The following is a 19,517-nucleotide window of genomic DNA, read 5'->3' as shown; positions in this document are numbered from 1 at the left end:
TATTGCTCTAGATCCATTAAGGAAAATATATTTAACGATCACTTGGAATGATGTCATTATTGAGCATTGAAACCTTACCTTCAGTCTCTCAGCGCAGCAGGGCGTGGCCATGAAGATGTCATAAGAGTACATGGTGCCCAGCACGAGAGAGGAGCCGTCCCACTTCTGTCCACAGAACCGGCAGCGGATGGTGCGCTCGGGGTCGCAGCGCTCCAGGCAGCCCATGCACACGCACGTCAGGTACTGCGTGCGACCTTCCACTTTTACCTACAGAACAAATTCTCCATTAATTTCTAGAACTTTCCTATTTATCTCGCGTCTATTTGAGACCTAATACCGATAAAAGGTGAACCTGACGTGAGGTGAAATGCGTTATCTTTTGTTTTCGTTTTCTCTACGTAGTTATCAATTATTTACAACTGCGTTAATGAGGGAATTATGTAAGTGTAGATATAATTATCAATAAGGAGTCCGTGTGAGAGCGTTTTTTCGATTCATGAATAAATAAGTTATTAAATGATTACACAAATTGTGTAATGTAGTAAATACTAAAAACAATAATTTCGTAAGCTTCGTTGCAGAAACACAGACTATCGGGGGCTCCATGCTAATTCTAACACCAAACAAAAGAGAAGGCGACTCGTCGCGTCTAATCCGACGAACAAATAACTCGACAAATCTTGTATGACTACGTTTGTCTTGAAAACAAACTAGCAACGTGTTATTTAAGTTTTCTGTTTTAAATTCGTACTTAAAACGGCTGGCGTAATGTTGCTTTTAATTTAACTTAAGTATTTAATGTTTGTGGAAATTAATTATGCGAGGTTGTTTTTTGAACGTTACAGTTTTTTAAAACTTGGGTTTATAAATCAATGATTTATAAAATTTATTTTAATCATGAAGTATTTAAGAAAACGAAAGGTTCGATTCTATCTTGAAAAAAATAAATAAAAAAAACTGCAATTAACATTGAAAACTATGAGATACAACGTTTATATTGATGTTAGAACAAGTTTTTACCTCGACAGCGCCGCTGGTATGTTGTCGCGGGCTTAGGAAGAAAGTGCCGTCCACAAGCGGATACCGGTCGAAAACGTGCAGGGTCTCTTTGCACAGAGCGCAGGACACCCTCGGCTTGTGCTGACCCGCCAACGTCGACAGGATGAACAGCCGCGTGTCGTCGTTGCCATGGTTACCCTCATCTTCGATCTGTAACAAAAGAATAAACCGTCAGAAATTACAGCCATTAAAAGAACGTCTTGCAAGCATAACGATAACAACACTAATAACCATAATATTCTATACCAAAAACAATAGACAAACGCGACCCCTCTCGCCTAGAGCGCAGACGATATAGTAAATCCACGCCCGCAATTTCAATATTTCATATCCCCACATTTACATATTACGATTAATGCATCCACCCACGACACTTACCGCAGCAACTCTCCCTTCGTAATAACACAAGTAAATGACTGCATAAAGTTGAATAATGAAAGGCTGAAAGGCAATTACGCTGAATTCGGAGTCGAAGTCAAACAAAGGCTCACGAGCCACGGAGATCGATTGTGAAGCACAATTCGTTCACGTACGAGCAATTTGTGAGAGAGAATAATAATGAAAGTTTAACGAGTTACTGTTGCAGCGTAGGCACAGCGTAGGTACGCCTTAATTAAACATAATATTATGAGCTGTCAAAGCGTAATACGTCCAATACCATTTTCTACCGACGTATTGATTAACACAGCATTGTTCCTCGTTTGGATACATGCTCAAGTCTCTGGCATTAGTCAGCCAAACCGTTCAACATCTGAAATTAATATCATCGGCCAGCTAATTGTCTGCACGCTGACTAAACATGAAACAGAATGTGAGGCGCATAAGTAAGGAACTCTTCTTACATACCAGTGTGCATTTATTGATGCTAAGCATTCCTATCTATTATTAGAGTGACGTCGTGACACCAGGAACACATAAAACGTACCCGGCGAGAGCGTTGACCTACGCAAACAAACTCAGTATGATTTGCAGTATAGTGCAGTGCAGTTTGCCAAGAGACGAGCGGGCGGGGGCGGGCCATCCGGCATGGCAAACACCGCCGCGATATCTTGCTACCCAACTCCAACCAACGCCGTCTATTCCGGTCGTGTCGAACATTTTGTTATTTAACCGATGATCATAACATTCGCAACCGTATGTTAATGCTCCTCTCCATTTGTAAATTGCGATCCCGGTGTTGTCGCCCGAACGTGATAAATAAGTGGTCGCGCGAGCGCCGCCTGCTCGGGACTCTCGTGATTGATTCAACCGAGCAGCTGCTCACGCGACACGTAGGTACTTTATGATTGATAACGCTGAATCGCAGGACCACTCGTTGCCTGGGAGACACGACACGCCGAGTGGCTAATGAAACGTCTATGAATTACTGTGTTAATTAAAACGGCGCTAGACTCGACGCCTTAGGACTAATGAGTGACAATTAAATTGTTAAGTGTCGCGCACACGACAGTTTAGTGAGGTTGCAGGTCTAGGGCGACGAACCCGCAGTGACTGTTGCAAACTTGCACAATTTACTTTTGTTCTGCAAGATTGATGAGCACTCCGACGCAGACTATTTATTTACTCAATCCGATCACGCTTTGTCTCGCAATCGTCGCCTTTTATAGTTGTCTACGATGACTCGACGTGGCAGTAAACCGGCACATAAAACTTTCAGCCGAGTTTAGGTAAGTGCATGTCTCCGCACTGCGAGGTAGGTAAAACCAGTCGCCGACCGCAAATATACGAATAGAGCAGAAAGCGATTTGGTCTAGTATGGAGTCAGTTAACAAGAGCGGCCCGAGCCATTCAGCGGCGTAGACGATCGTAGCTTCCTCTAATTACGTCTACTGAATTTACATAGTGCGGAGAAACTTGGCAGCCAGTAAACTTTGCGGTTTCAATGGTGTCGAAACGCCCCAATCCCGACCACCATCCGCGGAGCTACTTCCGTAACAGAATAGTTTAAAAATAAAATTAATCTGAAACAAAGAATTTAACATTGGCGAAATAATGTGTAAACTTGGGACACACTGTCGCACAAATTTAATCGAGGTACTGTTCGTTTGTTTCGATGTTCAAACAACAAGAGCGAGAAGAGCTCGTTTCAACGAGGAGACGAGAGCTGCAGAGAGTGCTCGAAGCGTCGTTAGTACTCCACGTTCCGCAGAACGAATGTACACACATTAAAACTTTCCGAATTGAAGGTGACGCAATAATTAAAGAGGCGTGCGGGGTGCCACGCTGCCACCCCACATGCGCAGCTTTTATCGCGCTCAGGAAACGTAAAACAACCGTATCAGATAAACATTACTTACATTACAGCCCCCGATACAACTACTTAAGTCGACAAAAACAAACAACGGCTCTCTCCTTCACAATGTAGCCGTCAAATATCAACAAACGTTTTCCATATTTGCTCCAAAGTAAAATAAAAATAGAGAGAACGGAGTGGATTCGCCTTTCATTTGTATTTTCTCTTAATAAACAGTTACGAAGGTATTCACGCTACATTGTCAACATCGTTTCCTATTGTTTTAGTATCTATGTACTCTGAAAAACGTTTGCGAACAAGCTTTTATTATAAAACGGCAGACAGCAGACGTTAGGTTGAATAACGACGATTAATCTGGATTGCACCCAGCGGTGGCTTATTTTTAATTAGCCAAATGAAACTTTTCCTATTATATTTTGCCGTCGTCGGCACTCAACACTCGAATGTAGTAAAGATAAAAATTAAATACAAAACGAACGGTGGAGAGTGCTGAAAGACCGAGGAAAAATGTGAAACTTCGCCGCAATCCAATTAGCCGCAACAAGATATCCAATACTATGGATCTGATAGCAGTTAAATTATTTAATTGAATTTTAAAAGACTGGTTTCTTTACGTATAATACGGAATGTCGATTGCAATTCTGAATGAAGAAGTTATTGAGACGTTGAAATATTTGGAGTGATGGTGGTAGGGGGGGAAGCAATTTTTCACCAGAGCCATCTCAAACAATAAGTCTGCGGGCGGTTGGCGGATGGTATTTGTGGTGCTCGATACATTTATCGTGACGGCTGCGTTGCGTTCCGCTTCGTGTTTGCCATTGTCTGAGAGCTTCACGTTAATACTTTGCTCTTTGTATCACAAAATGCATTCTCTAGTAATGCAATTGCAGGATTTTGTACAACTTTCCTGAGCATTCGTGCTTTCTCAACAAGGTTTTTGTTGAGCCTTTGTTTAGGAAACACACATTAAACTCGCAAACTAGGTTTATTTAATGAAGGTGTAAAGTAAGTACAGAAAGTTTTATCTTGTTAGATAAATGAGAATGGCTCAGTGAATGCTATCTAAATCACAGTTACCTAGCTCCAGTGCACAGGGCAACGCAGATTACAACTTTCTAAAGGAAATTATGGTTTTATTCCATCACGGTAGTTATTCTCAAGCGTAACTTGTCTGCTCATCAGTATTCGACTGTCAAAGGACGCAGCGGTTTATGTAAATCTCGAGCATTTATTACGCTTGCAACTCTGTAAACGTCGATACTCGAGGCGAGCGGGGAATTCATGAAGCGAACAATTTGTTAATCTTCGCAAAGAGAAATACCTCAAAGCGGAACGTGAGGGCCGGCATTGAAGGCATCTCGGGAACAGATACTCGCAAAATTCCGAATACACACGCGTTAAGTGTAAATACTTGCAAAAATTCAAATGTCTTGAAAGATATTTTCTCGCGTGAATTAGTCGCGTCCCGACATTCCACATTACGCGGTGATGCTCGCGATATGAATGCCGAGATATTGCCGAGTGACAAAAAGCATCTTAATTCGTCGCTAACTGGCGTCGAGAAACTCCTACGTGCAGTACATATATCTTAGAAGATCGTAGACTTGAACTATGCAACAGAGTCGTTATTATTTTATTGCTTCGTCTCCGGGGGATATGAAGTGTCTGAAGGACTGAGTCGCGAACTTAAGTAAAATTTAGATTCAAATGGGTGTTAAAAATGTTCGAACGAAGCGAGTGGGTGTTCGGGGATGTTTTGATGCGATTTTGATGAGGTTCCACGTCGGTACCGCCGCGACTGAACGGTGACATTTTTATTAAAATGCTGTCGGACAATAAAACGAGTGTTCGATGAACGAGATGTCGTAAATTCGTCGGGAGGTAATTGATTGTGGCCCTGTCCGAATTCACCGACATGTTTGAATGGTGCAATCGGAATGAAAAAACGCGATATTGCTAAAAGAATGGGAACGTTGTGAATGTTTCGTTGTTTGCGTTGAGCCGCAGGCGAGACGTTTCGTTCCCACTACATGGAAAACTACTTATCCTAACTTCGTTTTATCGTTAGCTCGAATGTTATGTCAGTTAGTGCCCATTCAGCGAACGTCATTAGTGCCTCGTAGATAATGTGCCCTTCTGTTTTATACTTAAAACATTTTATAAATGAAATACCCGTTTCAATTGTTATTTGCTACTACCATTGTCTAGCTTTTGTTAGTACTTGTTAAAATATAAGATGTCTAATTGTTGAGTAATGTATAACATTCCAGATTCAATGTTTGTCTTCCGTTGTTAATAATTGCGTAAATCTAAATAGCATTACAATTACATAAGAAATGAAACCCGTGACTACTATTATATTAGTGCTACACGCTTTCAGTTTACTATCCTTACTGACTCAGCAAAGCTTTCCAATTAAAACATCAATCCCGTTCGTAGCCTAAACAAACATTTGAAAAGCAAACATGAAACAATCAGAAAAATTGCTTTTCTATATTCACAAACATTTATTCCTATGTTTCCAGGACTATCCATCACTTCAGGATAGGTACCTAGGTACCTATTTCGAGTCCAAACTCATTCGCTTAGCAAACATCAGTGCAGCGTTCTGTGTTAGTTTTCCTCGCATACACTAACATGCAACGTTCATGCATACTCCATGAAGATGCATCATATACTTGTTAAATGTTTAACGAACTAAAAAACCTGTCTAGCTTACCTTTATAAAGTCATAGAATATTCTAGATCGTAGATCAAATGTTTTGAACCAACATTTTTCAACTTTTGCTTATTTTTGTATACAAAACCTTTCATTGTTACTCAATCACCCTGTTTAACTGTTCTTGGTCCAGTTGTCCAAATCCCCCCATTCACCGAGTTGCCGAAAAATCGTGTATTCGAACAAGAAAAAGTCAATCGATTTGTTAAGATCGTTTACTCGTAATCGTTTCGCCATAAGGAAATATTTACACTAAAGCGAGTTGTGAGTGTTGTTGCGATAATCTTTCAACGTGGTCAGACACGTGCGCAAGCGCCGGCAGCTGAGTCAACACCTTCATGTATGTAGAAATGGATGTCTGTTAGTCTGTCTGAGGTACAGATAGGTATCGAGTCTTATCTATATTCGATAACAAATAAATAATAAGTAAAATGTATTCGTATTCGCGTTCATTTGATACAAGTTCTGACCTGTCTAAGATCTGTCTCTTATTCAGTTTATGATTCAAATTAGATGTTGTCTTTATTCGTACTAGTTTGCATTATTATAATACGTTCTATAAATGGTGTTTCGGCTATTAATCTCGAGCCAAATGTCCCAAGTTTTAGATTAAGAACTAGTTGAGAAAATATACGAGCTGTATGTCGTCTGAATCGTTAGCAATGCCAGTAAACATCTTTATTATTTCCAACTGCAGTCGTATTACCCGTAAATTGTATTTTTATAGCATGGTTTTAGGGTCTGAGTCATGTTTTGACGTCGCCAACAGTAATCGGACGATGAAAAATAGAGCAAACTTGCGGTTGAACGGATTTGAAAAATTCTTTCTTATTCCGTAACAAAAAATAATTCATACAGCATCGTTCAACTTTTACATCAAAATGTTTATGATTTCACTGATAAAATATTCGACTTATGACAGTTGGAAGTATTAGAAATTATTACTTTACATATCAAAAATCATAACAAACATTAAATTAATATGAGTAACTGCATGTTAAGCAGTAAATTTCACAGTTGATGTTTGAAAAAAGGATATTAGTCGTGGTTTTGGTAGTTGTCCAAGCGTATAAAGAGATTCTAAGAAACGTTTGTTTTACGACTGTTCACAGGCTACATTACGCACTGACTAGTCACTAGCTAAATCATCCGAACATTAATTTTATGTCTTCTGGAAACACCGCAGCGATTTAGCAACAAAAATCGAGAAGATCTCCAAAGCTGGAATTACTTTTTTTATTGCTAGTAATCTCTTATTTTATTGCAAAAAAGAAACATTATATCTTTTGAATAGCTATTGGTATCATTTTAGATTGTAATATGCATCCCATTTATACTATGAAGGCCTGAAAGGAATCAGTAAACTAAAAGGGATGTTAAGTCACGCCTTTTTATCCCGTAGAGGTAGACAGAGGTGCACATTACGGTACGTAATGCCACTGTATAATGTACACACACTTTCCACCATATGTTTAGTTATTCGATTATTCAATCGCAAATATCTATCTTATAAAAACTAACGTCGAAAGTCTAGGAACTTGTAGTAGCGAATTTTTCACAAACAAATCGAAACAATTGTGTTATGTATCGTGTTGAAAAGTGTAGGTAGTATGAATTTGAATAGACAATGTACCGAATTCCAGCTATTTACTAACGCTTCAAGGCCACGATGTTTCAGATATGTTTGGTGCAAATCTGTATGTCTTGAAAGATGGTAGAAATTTGTTCAAATACGATTATAATGCATTTAATTCTAGTTTTAAGTTACAGTAACTTGTAGATATTAATTTATTATTAACTAGAATACTTAACTTTATATGTAAGCTAGATTAGAATAGAATTCTTACTCATATTATAATTGTAATAAACTTGTTTCATAATATAAACCTTCTTTATTATCTTCGTGATATTTTGGACATATGAATATGACTCATGCTAAACATACAAAACATTGGCGAAGCGTGTCAAATAAATTTGGAAACCTACCTACGAAGCCAGACCACAATTCGTTCCAATTTACACTCTAAACATATAAACAGCTAAAACTATTACCTACACAAAGTTATAAATAAATAACAAATTAACTAGTAGACGTGTAAATAATTCACAGTGATTGTCACAATGTGTTGTTTATAACAACATAAATCCATCTGATAACTATTCCTATTTGTTGTATGAATAATTGCAATGAATAGACAAGTTTACATTCCTATAGGTTAGCTCACTAGCGCCACTGAACGGTACCAAGGGCTTTCATAACGGTTTTACAGACTGTACTGTTATTTTTTTACTTAAGTCGCAGTTGCAGCTGTTTAGTTACTTAGAAGTTGATAGCGGATTGAAAATAGTTTATCTTTGCTTTTACTGTTATGAAATAAATGGTTAATTATTGATAACAGCGACAATTTGTGCGAACTATAGAGGATAGAATTATAATTGTCGAAATATGTCAAGCCGTTTAGGAGATTGCGGTACGCATACATTGTGTGTGTTTGAATTATTGTGTGTGATTTTTAAATTTTGTAAAAGAGCGGTTTCGTGATCCAAATTCACGTTTTGTTTACCTATTTATTCTATTGATGAGAGATGACTGTTATCAAATACGACTTTCCAGAAATGATCCAAAACATCATTTAAAATATCGTCTTAAAACTTCCTCACAAACAATAAATTAATAAACATTTCAACCGAGAATGAAATGCGATCCGCCAGTGCAACAACTCCTTTACTAATCAGTGACTTCACTTATTCAAACAATAGGTATTATACAATAGTCTAATACTGTCTGCTAGTGCTTTAAACCTTGTGTCAGGTCTATTATTATCTCAACAATCAAGTGGAATTATTATGACTGAGTTGAGTTTTGATAAGGAAAATAACAAAGGTTTTGTTAAACTAGGAAAATAATTCAATGGAATTTGTCAATAAAATGTTGTTATAATAAAAAAATATGTAAGGAACCCGTTTGTTTGGCAAGTTTACTTTAGGAACCCCAAATGAGTGATGACGTTTTATTTTTTATTAGGTAACTGTTTTTATTTTTAGCCTTCAATTAGTTTTTATTTTTAGATAAAAATATTGTGTTTTATCATTACATAGTATAAAACAAAGTCAGTTTCTCTGTCCTTATGTCCCTTTGTAGGCTTAAATCTTTAAAACTACACAACGGATTTTGATGCGGTTTTTGTAATAGATAAAGTGATTCAAGAGGAAGGTTTATATGTATAATACATGCATAATATATCACTAGTTTTTTATAAAATGTAATTTTTATTACCTAATCTTGGACACTGCAATTTTCTAGAACTTGTAAGTAGGTAACTAGGTATTATTTGATATGCTTTTTGATTACGCCTTATCGTATAGTTTCTGAGAAATCTTTAAGAACTAGATAATATATGAACTGTAAACACTAAGTATTTAAAAAGTTAGTCAGAATTTCAAGAATTGAACAAATACTGGGAACTTGTTAACCACTTGTTAGTTGAATGGTTGCGAGTACTAGAAGTTTCGGGTTTAATTTCCTGGTTGGAAAATTTTACGTATCGTATCGTCACGCCTTTTCTCTTCGAAGGGATAGGCACTGATGCATATTACGGCACCTAATGCCACTGTACAAAGTATACTTACTTTTCTTATAAGTCCCATGGACATGCCTAACACAAATGACATAGGAGGTGAACCTTTTGCCATATACTGAGCACAATTCCAGATTCGAAATCAAAACAAAGCCCAGCAATACTTTGCCCGACAGTCGCACTTACGACGACTCGACTATCGAGGCAGACCAACGAGAGTTTGAAAATATATTAACTTTTAAATTCTCATTAAGACCACGAAAAATAGGCATATTGGCACGCCTGCCAATAGTTCGTTATCCCTGCTCTATGACTTAGTAGAAGTTACATACATACTACCTAATTAACGTAAATAACAAAAACTCCTTTCGAAAACTACGTTATGTTGAACCTGATTCGCATAGCACATTCCGACGTGAACAAAAACAAACCACGATTACACTATCAGCTGTGTGATACGAGTATAACCAACCATTTGGCTTGCACTGATAACCCTGCACTTAGTCCCATCACCTCGGTGTCTGTTATCTGTTTTGCAAAGTTGCCAATAACAGCCTTGTCTGTTATCTCGCCAACGAGAATAAGAGTGACAATTATATACTTAGATAAAGTGAAAATTAATAAATAACTCAACGAAATTACCGTTTCACTGATATCTTACTGAGATACGAGTAAATATGAGTGCGAGGTTAGTGTCGTGTATACGTTTGTGCTGCAGCATGTCAAGATATCCTTTTAAGAGTTTCAATCTTATTGTTTTGTAATAAAGTTGCAAATGTATCATGGAGTAGTTTGATGAGCTTGCGTGAGTAGTGAGTACCTTTAAGTATAAAAGTTCCCTGTTGAATATAACCATTAAATACTGCATCCTGTTCGCGGTTTTGTCCACATTACACGGAAGAAAACTATGTGTTACTAAATTCTGATGAAAATCATCTATTTAAATGTCAAATTTCATTTTAATCTGTTCAGTAGTTTTTGAGTAAGAGTAACAAACATTTATACATTCATTATTCAGGTTTATACAATTATACATATGTAGGTAAACAATTTTGGTATCTAAATCATGCAGGTAGTAGGAAAACATGATAACGCTACACGAGGAGGATAATGTGTATTTATTTATTTATCTTTATATATATAATTCTTCTGTACGTGTGTATGTCACTGAACTCCTCTTAAACGACTAGACGGATTTTGATGAAACTTTTTGTGTGTGTTCACAATTTTGTCCGCTGGACAATGTTTTTTTAATTAGTTTTTAATTTATTAGTAGTTGTTGATTTTGGAATGTTTTACATTGGATCCGACAGACGGCGCTACCATCGCAGTGTCAAATATTAATGACGTTAGATATTGTCATAACATTTGAATAACAATTTTCATCAAAAAGGTCCAGAATGTTTTAGCTTATTAAAAAAAGTTTAAAATTTTCAAATTAAAGACGTGTAGACAGGACAACGTCTGTCGGGTCCGCTAGTTATTACATATATTTATAAATAAATATATAAACATAAACATTAGGTACTATTACAACAATAAAATAAATGTAAATTATTATTAGCTATATTTATTTATCTTCCAATTCGCTTGTGGGATGTAATATGTGTAATATTAATATAATTAGGAAGGTAATATAGTATGTTATGTTATATTGACTTTAATAATAGTCATTATCTTTGTCTTTATAATATGATAATTATAAAACTAGCTACTACCACGCGGTTTCGCCCGTTGCTTGGCTTCTATTGGTATTAGTGTTATGTTTTCTTCCTGGATAAATTTACTATCCAGGACAAATTCTAATCAGACAAGTAATTGCAGAGATTAGCGCGTTCGAACAAACAAATAAACAAACTTTTCAGCTTCATATAGATAAAAATGTAAGGTTATATATTTATTAATTTTTTTATGGAAAATATGTAAAAGTTTCAGAGAAAAAATAATGATGAGCGAGTGAGAAATAAATAAATGAAGTTATTATATACTTCTCCTAAACATATATGGAATTTTAAAAATACCAATCAAATATATACCTGTGTATTTAATTATGTAATTACTAATGAACGTAGGTAATTAAGTTAACAAGCAATAACAATGATTAGAAGCTGTGCGCAAACAATGTAATGTATTATGTTACATTAACCCTATATACCTAATTACTACATATTAAATAATAAGAACGAATGTGCTGTGCATTCTAATTGCAATTACATTTGTTATTTTTTAGTATAAAATCTCTTAAGACACAGGACTTAAAATAATGAAATAATATGCAAAGAGGTCTTATGATTAGGAAATCATTATTTCAATAAAACAACTACTGTAAATGCCAGATTAGTCGATATTTTCATATTTAACAAAGCTTAGAAATATTGTATTTTATGGGATAAGCCGGTAAGCGAGCATCACCTGATGGTAAGCAATTCGTATTCGCCGTCGCCAATGGGTACCCGAAACCAAAGGCGTACAAGTGTTAAGGTTAGGAATTTGACGATTGTAGAAACAAAAAATCTACATAATATTAAAAATAAAACAATAAGTACTTAACGTTTAAAATAAACTCTTTATCGCTAAATGTGCACAACACACATACACACACTTGTAAGTATGTAATAAACAAATGTAAGGGTAAGCACACATTGGTGATAAACGAGCACGGCCCGTGGTTAAACGATAGCCTTATTACCTATATTGGAAAAAATAATAAATACATAAGTATGTACTTTATTGTTATAAATAATATTGATATGTGATAAGGAAAAGAAACTAGGTATGTGTGACTGTTAAGTTTCCACGCTACGTTTCGCCCATATACATATCTGTTGAACGTTGGTTGAAAATTGCGTAAAAATCACGCAAAATTTTTCGTTAGAAAATTGTTCATGAGTTATTATTCCTTATTTACTTTTTTTACGGTATAACCCGATAAACGAGCAGACGGATAACCTGATGGTATGCAATCGCCGCCGCCAATGGACACCCGAAACGCCAAAGACGTTATAAGTGCGTTGCCAGTCTTTCGGGAGTTTCAAAAGGACAGAAGTCAGATGACGCGTATAGACAATCAATCTAAATATGGATAGAAAATCCCAACGAACAACTGCTGGGCAGAAAGCCCACCAGTAACGATCATCTCGCCTAGTCGGACGATCGTCTTTTTCTTAAGAAAACTACTCTCTATTACCTAAAGTAGTAAACTAAGGACATATATAATACCTGGCCATGAGCAGACAACCGCAGATAAAATCTAGACATTATTCAAGAAATAAAGATGTCAAGATATCATTTAAATCTAAATAAGAAAAATACAACTACTACCTATTTAAAATGTTACAATAAGTAACGAATAAACAATTAACACAGATACGGCATTTATCTTACCATTCAAATAATACCAAGATAATAATATTGCAATTGTTTTTATTATTCAGGCCTTATCAGTTAGGTAATGTTTGTCTAGATAAAAATAGATAGTCGATTGTTATCTAATTGATATGCAATCTAATCGGAAGATGACTAAGTTTTAAATAGAAGCTGTTACACTATTTGAATGCGTGGTTGACGTAGTGGCTGGGCAACTGTCTGCTGTGAAACGAGTAGCGGGATCGATTCCCGCAAGGAGCAACACTTTCTGTGTTCGATTTCCAATTTAAGATTTTTTTTTATTAGAGTTTGAAATTCTTCCCGGTCTATCTATGTTTGTTACTTTAAACCAATGAACGAAAAACTACAACGAAAAGTAATGTTTTATTGACTGTTTGTTACTCTTTAAGGCAAAAACTGCTGAACAGATCTGAACGTAAAACCTACAAGAATATAGATTGTGCTTTATAAAGCAGTTTTTGCTAGCTATTGCACAATTTCTGTAAATCTCTAGCAACTAGTAACCCTGAGACAACAATGACGAATACAGCATGTCGCCCACTATGACTCGGGCCTTATTTCCTTCCTTCATACATTTTTTTACAAAATACCACGTACGAGGATGACTAAGTGATCAATGTAGACACAACTTTAAAGTACTGAGAGGTCGTCCTACCAAGGTACTTTCGTATCTTATGTACCCATCTGAACTTTATGTCAACAAGGCAAAATGTGCCTTTTTTAAAGGGCGAAAATAAAATCTAATGACTTCTCCTCATGATAGGAAGTGTCAGACTCTTACTAACTCAAAACAACCCTGTTCCTACTCCTGCTTTTCGAGCTGGAGCCCCGCTGAACCCGCTAGATAATCCGCAGTTCCAAAAGCTGGTAAATAATGAAATGGATTCCACTCTACCTCAAACAATAAGCAGATAGAAGCATGATATTGATGTTGAAAGGACATAGTACATACAATTTAAAAGTAAAACATCAATAAAATTCTGTTCACAAGCCACAAGCCGCGTATTTCCATAGTACGCTTCAAGCTATGCGTGTCGCCCATACCTATAGCACGATAAGCCACGGCCCAGTATCGCGGTCACAGAGGATAACGCCCGCTCCAAGGCGAACGTATACCAACAATAAACATGTCTCGACCCTTACATAACATGCTAAACGTTGTACTACAATGTTCTACTACAAATTGTACACATTGTTGCTGTGCAATTTGGAACTATTGAGGTGATAGGCTTTTGGATATACGCTTCTGGTTTGTCTGCCTCGTTGGTCGAGTGGTCGCAAGTGCGACTGCCGTACAAGGGGTCTCGGGTTCGATTCCCGGGTCGGGCAAAGCATTACTGGGCTTTTTTCGGATTTTCGAAAATTTCTCGGTAGTAGCACGGAGTCTGGAATTGTGTCCAGGATATGGCAATAGGCTCACCCCCTATTACATGGGACTTTAACACAAAATGGTGAAAAGTGGGTGTACATTGTATAGCGGCATTATGTGCCGTAATGTGCACCTCTGCCTGCCCCTTCGGGGATAAAAGGCGTGAAGTTGTGTGTGTGTGTGTGCTTCTGGTTTGTATGTGTTGATGTTGTTCTGTGTGTGAGAATTTTGAGCTGCGGACTACTTAACGAGTTTACCGCGGCTCGGTTTTTAGTCAGAAAGAGTCTGACACTCCCTTCGGTAGATTTCCTTGATTCCTCACTGGATGATTTTCCCCGTTAAAAAAATGTGTGAAAATTTCAATAAGTAATGTTTTGTATCAACTAAGAAAATAATCTAGAAACAGAGTAATTAAACTCAAGAACAGCTTAAACCTGTTAACTATTTGACAAATATGACTAATATAATTGATCGTACAAGACACCAACTCTCCAGAGAAAACAAACTTATAACTTGTTCTATTTGAAGCTTATTGAGATGCCTAATGGTATTGGAAACTAGTTAGAACCAAATTAAGTGATTATAATCCCAATTAGAGGCTACAAAATTATAATTAAAAATAAAGAAAGACGTTAAAAACCAAATAAGCCTAAAAGTCTAACATTTTCTTCTAAGCACATCACTTTTGCAATGTAAAGTCGAATTAACAACCTTATTAGGCTAAATACATAGTCCAATTTCGTTTAAATGTGTAACATTAAGACTAAAATGAGCATACGGACCTATTAAAAGGTCCAACACTTCAATAAGTCCATTGAAACGAGGTCCACTTTGCATACATGTATCCGGTGGCCTTAATAACGAAATATTATTTATTCAGAGGGCTTAGTACGAGTTTGTTTTACGTATAACGAGATCGGATCGAGAGCGCGTTCAGCGTTCTGATTGGCCGGCACGGATAAACCAACCAATCAGAGCGCCGAACGCGCTCTCGTTTCGATTACTATAAACGTAAAGCAAACTTGTACTAAGGATGTGCTTTATGTAGAGTAGTAAACTATCTGGTACAGTGATATACATATACTACAGAATATCAATTGCATTTAATCCTTCTTTGTGTGTTGAGTTTTAACCCAATTATCTATCTACATTAAAAAAAGAAGTATTATGACATTCTGACCCGTCATGACCGCGTCCATGCAAAATACGCATTTACTATAACAATCTCTTGATTGTTACTGTAATGATTTTGTACGCACTTCATAGATATGACTCCTATACTATACTAGACAAAACAGTAACAGTCAACAATCGGTCATTGTACTACAGATTATATAACAACTAGCGGAGTACACTCGTCAAAATCTATTCGTGACACTTCAATGGATACTTATTACACTTATCTCGTAATGATTGGTAGATAAAGAAGGAACAATCGCGAACTATAATATCAGTCGTTGGCCAAAAGGACCGGTTTTAATCTATTTTAGCATGACAAGTAATATTAGTAAGCATTTAAGGGTGTGCCTACAAAAGTCCTATTATAAGCACCTTCACAATTTTTATTACCTTGTTTGAGTTGTTTGCCTAGCTCTTGTCCGAACTGCGATCTTAAAATACTGGTACTGATTGGTATGTCCAATAGGTACCTAATTGGTAGGAAACAATAGTGTTTGTGATAAGGAAAATGATTGTTGAGCAATTATAATATCTTAAATCTTAATCCAACCACCCTATTTTTTCCCGACCAGAACCAGACCATCACTTTCGCGCGCGCCTCGAAAAGCCATCAGACCACCACAGACCACTCCAGTAGGGCTGATGCCCGATGTGGAACCCCGAAAGACCTGACGAGACTCCGGCTCGAAGAGTAGCAGTAGGAACGTGGCAGTTCGAGTTAGTAAGAGTCTCACACCCAAAGCAAGAGAAGTCATTGGATGATTTCACCCTTCAAAAAGTTAACCACTCCTATTATGTAATTTTTTGTACACCAATAACTTAAAACTAAAGTACACATTATTTATTTATTTAACTCAAAACACATTAATCGTAGAGCAGTTAGCCTTCGAATTAGAGAGAATATTAGCATTCCGTTCCCATAATAATGAATCCATTATTACATTGATATGCAAATACATGCAACAAATTGTGCTCCTAAAGGATTTAGGGTACGACTTCATAAGACTTATAGATGAATATAGACGATCGCTGATAGGGAATAGTCGGGATACTTAGGACAAAGTTTTTTTGATAATGTCAAGTTACTAAAAACTTAGCAGAATACATGCTTTTTCTTTCTTGCTAAAATTGTAACAAATAACTTCAGAAAGGAAAATATTATATCCCAATGATAGTTTCGCTGTTAAAATATCATTTATTTTTAATAGAAAAATCATGAAGTAAGAAAAATTTATTCATAGCTATGACCAATCCCTGCGATGACTCGTTTGTCACATATCGTATTCACAAATACATACTAAAAACATTAAAAACTAAAAATTAGAACCAGATAAACACGCAAAGGTTATTGAATCGAAAAGACAGCAATAAATTAAACTTCTTTCGGCTATAACTGTTCCAAAGTTCTAACAATTACGTTATGGGACGGAACCCGTAATTATGAGAGCGAACACGCACATGTCAGTACTGAACAACCTTCTACAACGACCGGCCGTGATTCATTCACGTACATGGAATCTCAATATGTATTCACAATCCTACGCAGTTTTTTTATATAAATAAAACAAACAATGCATACGCTTTTATCATCAACGCTATAAAAACTATATTAACTTGCAACAACAACTGGAAGGTCAAACTTTATTTATCATAATATTGTATTACATGATGCGACTTTGGCAACCGACAACACATTTGTGTCATAAATTCTGCGCAGACTAAAAAAAACCACATCGTTCATAAATCAAAGTAAGTTACTGCATACACACAGGATAAAATAGACAGTGAAATAGCCATAGGAGATCATAGTTATCGTAAAACAAGGAATGTATATTACACAGACCATAACAAATCAATTGAAATAAGTTTATAAGCTGGAAAGGAAACAGAGAGAAACAGTAAAGTGAACGCGCTGCTCGCAATGAAACTACACTATAAAGCTGACATTAACTACAAAATTGGATCCGCAGTTATTAATTCATCGTATTATAATAATATAGGTGTGGCAAAGAGGTGAACCGTGTACCTAGATGATGTATATTTCAGTTTACAGCGATGCTCGACGCTCTTAATCCCAAGTATTAACCGGAGGCACCGACCCGCCACGATTTATCGTCCCGAACCACGACTAGGCGGGGCCGCGGGGCCAACCGGCAACTAACACTGTTGTACGATGCAACCTGATAGCTCGTTTTGTATTTTTCTACAATTCATGATATATTGCTGTAATACTTTGTAAGAAACCAGTCACGTAGCCAGAGTTATGTGACATGAACACATGAATTATCCTCCGCTTGTAAATGTCACGACAGACGACACCCCAGACATACCTATTATACCGAGTCCTTCGCTAAACTGTAAACACAATAATACAGTCATAGACGTAAACGAACAAGTAGTTAGAGTTAACCCAGTTTAAAATTTTATTCGAGTGTTGGCACAGTCGTTCACGAGAGCTCTCGCAGCGTTTAAACAGTCGATTCCCGTTTTATCCGCAGCCTCCAACTCCTCGGGGATGTTGAAGGATTTGGCGCATTTACAGACGAACAAAAAAGAAAAAAACTAAAACTCGGGACTACGAAAGAAAAGCTAAGATTTCCGCTGAGCGATTTCAGTCGAGATAACATCCTCCCATACACTATTTATTTTGTCTTATAAACTCACGAGTGAGGAGAGTGCTTCAAAGGATTTGAACAAGATGTCGAGTCTTACAAAATTACAAGCATTGCACTCGGTGGCAGAAATACAAATCATTGATCGATACGATAGTGTGCAGGGCAGAATTAAATAATGGATGAGGTCTATGACCTATAAGTAATTCATAGAATGAGCGAGTGAACGTGAGGTGCGGTGCTCGGCCCGATATGGCAGGTGCGTTATGTAAGCGGCCTGCACCGCAGGCGCACGCTTCTGATACCAAATGCCAGTGCGCTATTCCTATGCTGGCCGACTAGCGGCGAGCTCGTGCCAAGGCCCCGCAACAATTGAAAGTAGATGTCCAATAACCTAACCTTTCGAAATTATATTAGAGTAATAGAAACGAAATAACTGATAGAAAACAAATACTAAACAAAGTTAAAGGTCGAACCGTTAAAGGGCAAAATTGCGCCACATTCATAACAGGTGCCGTCTGAATCTGAACTGAAACTTGGTAGCCAGACAAATTTATAATGATATAGCCCATTACCTCTAGCAAAGTAATAACGATAACCATAGATATAGTCGTTACCGTAGTATGCCCGAAGGACTTAAAAGCGGACAATTTAAAACATAAATTAGATAGTGCAGTGTCTAAATACGGGAGAATACCGGGAGGCAGCCGACTACCGGGAGGTTAGGGACGATGAATAACGAAGCGACAGGGATGGTGTATCGGGAATGGTCGCAGAATGGAGCGAGACAAATGATCGTCCGCGGGTGCAGCAGCCAGAAGCAGTGCACACAGACATCGATCGATTAGCGGCCGAGCCACCCGCCCGCTCCGCTCCAGCCAATCTATCGACCTTTATGTTCTATTTTAAATTTGTGACCTGCCAAATGATATTGATCATAATTGATAATGAGCAAACATCCATTAATATTTCCGTACTGATTAATTATTCCATCAATAAATTCCCATCGGTCGATTTGATGACTGCTAACTTTATTTATTGGAGGCGTGTAATTATGTGCAATGTAATAAATTCAAAGCGCGTACGTACCTGGACAGATTTCTGTCTTTTCAATAAAACTTTGTGTGAAGAAAACTATAATCCATGCAAATCTATTACTAATATAATCTAAACTTAGGTACAAAGCTATCGAGGTTCAGCTCACGTCGTCGCCGACCGGTGATCACTTATTTAACTTGGAGGTGCCGTGATTCCATAGAATTGCACAGGAGCAGACACCGTGCGCATTTTTTATTTATGAAATTTTCTATTGGAACAGCTGCGGTAATGGAATAATTTCGATGGAACTGATCTGTATTCA

General features: G+C 37.1%; 1 protein-coding gene across 2 annotated transcripts in view; it reads right to left on the bottom strand.

The window, feature by feature from the left end:
- LOC118265494 (headcase protein) overlaps positions 1 to 19,517 on the bottom strand; it is a 62,800-nt gene that overhangs the window by 8,635 nt on the left and 34,648 nt on the right. For both annotated transcript variants that reach the window (XM_050705989.1, XM_035578393.2), the window contains exons 3-4: positions 1,021 to 1,209; positions 79 to 267 (exon numbers count right to left, since the gene is read on the bottom strand). In XM_050705989.1, coding sequence (XP_050561946.1) covers positions 79 to 267; positions 1,021 to 1,209 — 378 coding nt within the window. The remainder of the gene's footprint in view (positions 1 to 78; positions 268 to 1,020; positions 1,210 to 19,517) is intronic.

Source organism: Spodoptera frugiperda, chromosome 28 (assembly GCF_023101765.2).
Source record: "Spodoptera frugiperda isolate SF20-4 chromosome 28, AGI-APGP_CSIRO_Sfru_2.0, whole genome shotgun sequence".
NCBI classification, from domain to species: Eukaryota; Metazoa; Arthropoda; class Insecta; order Lepidoptera; family Noctuidae; genus Spodoptera; species Spodoptera frugiperda.
This window is presented reverse-complemented; position numbering and strand designations above follow the sequence as displayed.